Below are 8,744 nucleotides of genomic sequence, written 5' to 3' on the forward strand. Positions count from 1 at the left end.
GAATCAGCGGGGTTCCAGGTGAGTCTCTCGAAAAACCAAATTTGATTTTAAATGAGTGTATATTCGCTAATTTCGTGCAATTTGGTTTTAAGTAAAACATAAGGTTGACGGAAACTCGGGGACTGCGCCTACCTGATGAGCCCCAAGATGGGCGAAACCGGTCGTGGGCTGTCGATGGATTTTCAGCAACCTTATGAGTAGTACATTACAAATGTACATGTATCGCGATATCTCGATTATCGTAGCGACTGAAACATGAGGCGGCCTTGTGCGGCACACCCAGTTGCCTACGAGAGATTCAACTGGGTTCCAGGTGAGTCTCTCGAAAAAAAAACAAATTAGTTTGCAAATGACTTGTGTACTTGTTCATGCCAAGTAGTAGGCTCAAGCTCGTGGTTACGAATATTCACAGCGTTCACAGGTTTCTCCAAAGGACTCAAGTACCAACCTAATTTAGCCTCCTAAGAGATCACGCTGAAAACTTCTTAGTGCGGTATGGAGGGCAATGGACTCTAGTTTCGGCTCATGATTCTTAGTACCGAGTTCAAAACGAATGTTGCAAGGGGAAGTATTTTTGTGTGGCCTGAGAACTGCGGTAGGCGGTTTTTAGCAGTGCCAATACGACGCACGCATGCACGCAGCTTGCTATAACTTCAGTAGCTTTATCCAATTTCTCCAGGACATCTCTCGCTCCCTCGACATTTGCCATCGTTCATCTAATGCAGCTACAGACCACTCCACTAATCCAGCGTCTCAGTACTTTCATCTTAACGGCAGAGAAGTGCCAACTTTGTGTTTGCTCCATACTTGTCATCCTTCACATGGTCTCTCATTAGATGGTTGGGTTGTGGTCATCATGTGATCTGGTGATCAATACACGTGACCATGTAGTTCAAAATAACAGACACTCCAGAAGCCTGATCGAAAGGATATCAAAGGAAGCAGCACCTCGATGAAAATAAGGAAACATCCAGATCTACTAGCTAAATGGATGATCCTTCCGTACATCATGAACACATATGATTTCAAAGAAAGGATACTTCAAGTAAAGGGAATCTGATTGGCTCATAGATCAGCTGTGACCTTGAGGAAACTGATCCCAAGACAGAAGGACAAAACCAAGTAAAGCCTAAGAAGAATCGTTGTGTAGCTAATCAGTTACACGGACTGCAACGAATATCAAGTTGGACAGGGAGATAAAGGAACACAACGCAGCTCTCGAAAGATATGACTCATTCTCTCTTTGTTTCTACATATGACGATCATAAAGACAGTCTCAATTTAGGTCTAAAGATCATAGTACGCAGAAGTACAAGATACGAGAAGGAATTTCTGGAAGCATGGTACTCCGCAACGGATTCAGTTCACCCGAATTTCGAAATCGACCGTCTACGCATCAATGCGCATCGCCAGCTCAGTGGTAACACTAAATCAGTCTTGAACATCAGTCCAACGAACCAAGAAACAAACAAATGTCCAAGCAAAGGGCCTGGAGAGGCCAAGTTTCAAGACTAACCGGATAGGTCGACCGAGTGGCCAATAGGAATGCTCACCCAAATGACCAACAGTAGTTCAAGGTCGACCTGGGCGAGTAACACCAATAGTAACACCAATACTGTCTTCAATTGGTCAAAAACAGTTTGGAAAATAACAAAAAAATTCTGGGTTCGAACTTGAGTGGACATCCATGTTGCGTGGAATCACATTCGCCTTTCGATGTATTTGATTCTAGTGGGAGATGTGAAATTGATTGAAGACTTGTGAAGGGCCTTAGGCTGGACAACACGATGCTGAAACAAATGGCAAATTTCCCAGCAAGATAAAAGATAACACAACATTGTGGAAAGTCTTCGTTAGTGAACGGTTGTTTTGTACGAATACTTCATTACAACACACCCGTTTGTTGAGAAGTTAGCCTCGCTTACTGGTACATCTCAGGGAACCCGAAATTGGCGACGCGTCGATGGTCAGCTTGACATGTATCCCAGTCATTGAAAGTAGTATAGTAAGGTTTTTGAAATACTCTATTGTTTCTCATCTTAACCGGTAAGTGAACTATGAAACAAGCCCCCCTGACATGTGTTGATTTATTGAACTTTGGGTTTCGCTCAGTGATCGACAATTAAGTTCGTTTGCATCGCCCCGTCAGTGTTTATTCACTGCAATATTTGTTGATAATTTCTAAAGACCTGTCTTCGTCAACCGTGAAACAAATTGAATGCGCTTGTTGCGAGCATTAAACAGAGTTTCCCAACATTCCGTGCGACGTCACAACTCTGTGGCTATTGAATTAATTGGGTTTCCCCAATCGATTACGCCAAAACGTCAAGTATGCACGGATTACGTAACGTTGTCTTTTCAGATTGGTTGCACCCCTGGATAACGTGGAACACTGTACATCTATAGGCAAATCCATGGTAACATAGATTGGATAATCGAACGTCATATAAAGTTTTTGACAACATTTGATGTGGAATCAATCCCAGGGTGAGCAGATGGCCTTGATCGCCAGTTTTGATGCGTACCGTGTTGGTTTCATCAAATTAGTGCTTTGGTTGAGCACACAACCTTGACCTATTTTTGATGAAAACAATTCCTTATCCGCCTCTAGGCTCATTTTGCGCAAAAATATTATCTGTTCGGACGTAAAACCTTAAATAAACTTCTCGACGCTTTCAACTATCGTTCATGGCAACGAGACGGCAATATGTTATTCGTAAAGCCACGGAGTGATCCATCAGTAACGTTAATGCAACAAGTGCCACCAAATGACACTCGACTGTTTTTGACATGTGGAGGTGTAATGCCCGGTAGTGTCGGCAAATATCGTTCTTCGAAAGGGAACATGGCTGGACCGTCCCAGGATGTAGTTTAGGACAGTAATTCTATTCATTTATTGCTGGTCCAAAAATTTGGTAAAAATCAAATTTTGCTGAGAGGAACTATCTATTAGCTACACAACCGCTGGTGACTAAAAGAACTTTCTTCGCGAAGTTTGTGCCTGGCGGCTTTTACAGACTCCAACAGTTATCGGCGGCCCAGGTCTATACGTCGAGATCGATGAAACGCTAGTATCTCGCCGTGAAAACCACGCGGGACGAGTCCTTCCCCAGCAGTGGATTTTCGGAGAGATCTGTCGGGAAACTAAAGAGGTTTCCGTGTATGCAGTGCCAGATCGAACTGCGGCCACTTTGATGGACACAATCCAGGCCTGCATCATGAAACGGTTAATCATACCGAAAACTTTATGGGCCCAACGACTGGAGCCCACACACAAACCATCGAATCTCCCTGGCACGTGTACAGGATTTAGAATAAACGCCAATGCGGTACACACTGATGTTCAGTGGACAGCTACTTGTGTGAGTTCGTTTGTAGGCAAACGTACCGAAAAATGGACCTTTTCATGCAAATTATTAATGACATGTCCCATTTTAACCCACTTCAATAAAAACTAAAATTACAAATTTCATGTACTCTTTTCTTTTAATCTTTTTATGTGATGGGGTGAGTGGGAATTCCTCTCCTATGACTGTCTTCTTGTCGAAATGTTTTCAGCAACTTTATGAGTAGTATAGTATAAAATTCTACCCTCTTGTCTACCGACAGCAAACACTCAAAATGTTTAGGATTTATGATGAAAGTCATAAGTTTCTCATTACGGCACTGAGAAGTCTGCGAAACATCCAGATTAGAAGAGGTTTATCTGCCCCCCCCGCGAGGCTTGAAGGAACATTCAATCTCTCGTTTGTGATGTCCTCCAGCTGAATGTGCTGCACATAGGCCGCCTCATGATTCAGTTGGCACGATATTCCAGATATCGCAGTATATTTTCATAAAGCAAACTAGTCACAAGGTTGCTCAAAACTGTTCAGCAACCTTGTGAGTAGTTTCCTTTATGAAAACAGAAATTTGTTAGTCCCTGTCACATCCCGATAATCACTCTGACCACGTTGTCACGTTCCATTTTCATGAAGAATACTATTCACAAGGTTGCTGAACAGTTTTGAGCAACCTTGTGACTAGTTTGCTTTATGAGAATTGTACAGTCTTTCACATATCAGATAGAGCAGATATGATCTTCGCCAACTCTAGGCACTTCTTGCTCTTGATTTCTCCACCAATGAAAACGACTCACGGAATACATACTAAGAATCCAAGCTGTCTAATGCGCTCCTGGCATAGTTTCTCAGGTATGCTACCTGATTGCTGAAAAGTTATCACTATTAACGTAGACATCACGATGAGTGAAACGTTGATAGAGTGACTACACGTTTATCTGAGCTGCATACAACTCAGGCAACCTAGGATTGGGTAGTGTGAACCTCCAGATGGCTTGAGGTAATGAGCGTGCGTACAGGAATTTTTGGTCTCACTGAGGCTTCATCGATCATAAGAAACTCCATAGTGTTGGGTCGTACGATACTTGTATGAGAAACCATCAGATTCGGGTAGGTGTCTTGGTATAGTCACAAGCGGATTGTAGAAGTTTTCGAAGTAGGATGAGTCTAAGATGGCAACAACTTCTGGACAAGACCAGAAAAGCAACCAGCCAACTCATCAACAGTTACCTGGAAATTACACCATAGCGGTCATGTGATGTTCAACGGAACTTTATTCTTTCAGCCTTCCGTTGAATATGTGGTCGAATTTGACTTGGCACGCAGTGACTTTCTTTAGCAACTCGTTGCCAACTTATGGGTGCGGAACGCTATTCCGGACAGTGCAAAGCAAGTTGAGCAAGCAGCCGTCTTCGTAATGAGTTTAAATTTCCCCACGCAACCAGGATTGTTTTCGCTGATCCATTCAAGTCTTCCAGAATCAGTGACATAATTGGTCTGGTATGGTGAACTGAGGGACTGAGAAAATGGAACATGGTCCCAGTCACGTGGCCTTTACAGTCAGGCAGCTTAGTATTCAGTGTCTAGAGTGTTTGATACGATACAGTATTGTCCGCCTCTTTGGGAAATGGAATTTTAAACGAGAAAGTCCTTCATTGTGACGCCGGCTATTTTGAATCGATCCAGTTGTCGGGGTAGTTTCAAACCAATCCACGTGACCGCCCAGAGTATCATTCCCTACGGTGCGTGGTGTTACAAAATGTAGACTGATGGAAACTAGGTTTCGTAGTCAGTTAAAAGACGCTTATGTCTCTGAATTTTTCAGAACACGGGATGACGGTGGTTTGGAACATCTATCGGCGATGTCTGACGTCCGAACATCAACTGCTTTTCTCTTCTCTGGTTCAAACCTTGCTTCGGTCTGCCAGGCAGGTTTCATAGTGAATTTTCGGTTTCTCAGCAACCCCAACTGACTTGTGTGGTAAGAAACAGTTTACTAAAGTTTTGTCTCAAACGAATTTCGTTACATTCAGCGCCTCATGTTTCTTTTTTGGCGGTCATCTGTCTGTCCCCGTGTTGCGAATAAACCGGAACAAGTGATATAACAATTACCGCACAGCGAAGCGACCACACTCAGTCTGGCAAATGACAGTGTGACTACTCGATAGGTATACTGAATAAAAATTATTGCGTCCGCATATCTGGATCATGAATTATGCTTTGCGCAGCTTGACTTAGCATATTAGCTTCCCGCAGCAAAGCTTACTGCACACAACAAGCATCAGAGCGCTAATCAATAAGAAGACCAATCGATCACTGAATTCAAAAGTGAACGATCATCAAGCCGATTGCACTACGAGACCGACAGTACTTGTGTGCGTGAGTGAAAGCGAGTGGGTGAACAACAAATACGGATGGACATCGATTAAAAAAGACTAATGCACAAGTGACGAATCATACCTTTCAATCGATAAAATTGTATCAAAAATTGACTGATCAGAAGATTTTCCTACTTCCATGTTGTTTGGGGGATTTGAGGAGCTGCCACGCCGATGTCGGTGATTTTGTGGCCTGCTTTATGAAATCAAAAGTTTCAAAAAAGGAACGACAAGAGTGAGACATCCTGATTCTTCGTGCGCATTCATGTTAGTACCTAGAATTTTGTTCACTTCTACGTATAGACCACCAATACTCCTCAGCGCAGGATATAAACGAAGACCAAAGTGATCAGTCTCCAACGTCAGCACGTAAATCTTCGTTAACCGGAAGGAATAAATTGGCTTCACTAACGTTGGCAAAAACAAGATTTTTATTGCCATTGCAGATACTTCCATCGGGCGGAACAATTTGGCATTGTCATGGACCTAATCCATAAATTCTGTACAACTTATCACGAAAAGTGTTGTCTCTTATGTTTAGGTTACTCAGTTTTTCCGCTGTTCCAAACTATGACGTACCATCTGCCAAAACGGACGAGACAGCTGTCGATGAGGCAGAACACTGTTTCCGAGTCGTAAATCAGAGTTTCATTTCACCTGGTTATTTTTTCCGAATAATATGGCTACGAACAAAGGTGTGTTCCAGGTATCCAGTTTTGTTCCATTGACATTTTATCTGACGATTGCAGTACACGGCACGGTACCAGGCAATAAAGTGACATTGTTCAGCGGATTTATGATGAAACCGGGTTGAAGTATTCTATATACACAAGCGATTAACGTGGAATGGTAAGCTGACAGACTGGTGTGTTGAATATTCACGTAAATGGAGCTAGCAGCAAGGGGAGTTTTGTTCTGAAATTGAAGTCAATCTACGTTGAACAGCCGACAGGCAGTGCGTGGAATGATAAGCTGACAGACTGGTGTGCTGAATATTCACGTAAATGGAGCTAGCAGTAAGGGGAGTTTTGTTCTGAAATTGAAGCCAATCTACGTTGAACAGCCGACAGGCAGTACTTTCTGGCTTGCTTTGATGGAACCCACTATCCCGCACTACAAAAATGCACTGATCATACAATTTCGATCGATAACGAATCGTTTGGAACCCAGCTGTTCATCTCAGCGAGATAACCAACGAAAAGCTATAAAAGTGAGCCATCAGCACCCTATTAAAAAACAAATATTCTAGAATCCTCCAAGTATGAATAGACAGATTAGAGTAGATTTGAGAGCCCCTCTTACTTTCATCATAAAAGCATGAATATTCATTAGTCGGATGAACGCATTTGAACCCATATTTTTCAATCAATAAAATATTCAACGTATTGCTTCACAGGGAACTGCTACAGAACCGCCATCCGTAAAACCCGTAGTAAGAACGCAGGACACTCAATATTTCATTCCACTCCGTCATTGTTTATGTCGGGGCCTACTTATTCAAAGTNCTAAAGAGGTGTTCATGTATGCACTGCCATATCGAACTGCGGTCACTTTGATGGGCACAGTCCAGGCCTGCATCGCTCCTGGCTCAATCATCATCTCCGATGTGCGGGCATCGTACCAAGAAATTGAAACGATGATTGACAGGAATTATACTCATGAAACGGTTAATCATACCGAAAACTTTGTGAGCCCAACGACTGGAGCCCACACACAAACCATCAAATCTCCCTGGCACGTGTACAGGATTTAGAATAAACGCCAATGCGGTACACAGTGATGTTCAGTGGACAGCTACTTGTGTGAGTTCGTTTGTAGGCCAAGGTCGCGAAAAACGGACCTTTTCATGCAAATTATTAATGACATGTCCCATTTTAACCCTCTTCAATAAAAACTAAAATCCCAAATTTCATGTACCCTTTTCTTTAAATCTTTTTAGGTGGTGGGGTGGGTGGGAATTCCTCGCTTATAACTGTCTTCTTGTCGAAATGTTTTCAGCAACTTTATGAGTAGTATAGTATAAAATTCTACCCTCTTGTCTACCGACAGCAAACGCTCAACATACTCGAAATGTTTGGGATTTATAATGAAAGTCATAAGTTTCTCATTACGGACACTGAGAAGTCTGTGAAACATCCAGATTAGAAGAGGTTTATCTGCCCTTCCCCGCGAGGCCTGAAGGAACATTCGAATTTGCACGAAGTGGCATTAGCTGTGAAGTATTTATGCGTGGAGAACGGCCCTAATCAGCGTTCAACGCCGAAGCTTCTATCTCTCCAGAATTGGTGAACAGAACAGACCAGGCGTTGAATGCGTGGGGCAAATTTACATAGTCAGCAAAAGTTGGCAGTCAAAACGAATATGCCGCCCCTATCTGGACATCACAAAACCTCATACTGTTACTCGCCCTCGTTGGCAGATACGAGTGTTCAACCAATCCTCAAGGTCATCATCTTTTGATGTCAGCATTACACTGACTGCACAAATTGTTTTTGGTCACTGGAATTCAGTAAACTTCTCAGAGTATTTGTTAGAAAATAAACTGTCTCATAATCTATTGTTTAAATGAGGAGTCGTTTGGAAGCGCACACGTCACGTGTGCGGTAAAACAAAGTTCCTTCTATCTTGTGCCGCAGGGAGCCAAACTGCGGCTCAGCATAATCTGCTTTCTAGGCACCATGAATGGTCAAGGTGCCACGCGAATCACCTAAGTTCCGGCAAACGTTGAAAGCAACCGAGAATCGTGGATACCTTTGTTTATATACCTTCAATCAACTTCCTTTTGAACAACGAACTGACCGCTACTCCGAGAATTTTACAGTATCCCAAGGCGAAATATCTTCGTAGTGACCATGACTTTAAGAGAGGGAGATCAGTTTCAGAGCGTGTTGCACCTATCCACACAAACTACAAACACAAACACGTGATTAGACAACCTTTCGCCTGCGTTATTCACGAGTGATAACACCGTAGGCACTTTAGGGAGACTTATAATGTCGAGAAATACACTCATTTTCAAATCAAT

General features: G+C 42.8%; 1 protein-coding gene across 1 annotated transcript in view; it reads left to right on the plus strand.

The window, feature by feature from the left end:
• The window catches only part of T265_08253 (hypothetical protein), a gene marked incomplete at both ends in the record, with an annotated part of 14,347 nt that extends 6,875 nt beyond the window's left edge, over positions 1 to 7,472 (plus strand). The window contains 4 exons of the mRNA XM_009174000.1: positions 1,216 to 1,434; positions 2,612 to 2,866; positions 2,979 to 3,362; positions 7,233 to 7,472. Coding sequence (XP_009172264.1) covers positions 1,216 to 1,434; positions 2,612 to 2,866; positions 2,979 to 3,362; positions 7,233 to 7,472 — 1,098 coding nt within the window. The remainder of the gene's footprint in view (positions 1 to 1,215; positions 1,435 to 2,611; positions 2,867 to 2,978; positions 3,363 to 7,232) is intronic.
• Between the last annotated feature and the right edge of the window lie 1,272 nt (positions 7,473 to 8,744).

The sequence above is a fragment of the Opisthorchis viverrini genome (genome assembly GCF_000715545.1).
Source record: "Opisthorchis viverrini unplaced genomic scaffold opera_v5_205, whole genome shotgun sequence".
Lineage (NCBI taxonomy): Eukaryota > Metazoa > Platyhelminthes > Trematoda > Opisthorchiida > Opisthorchiidae > Opisthorchis > Opisthorchis viverrini.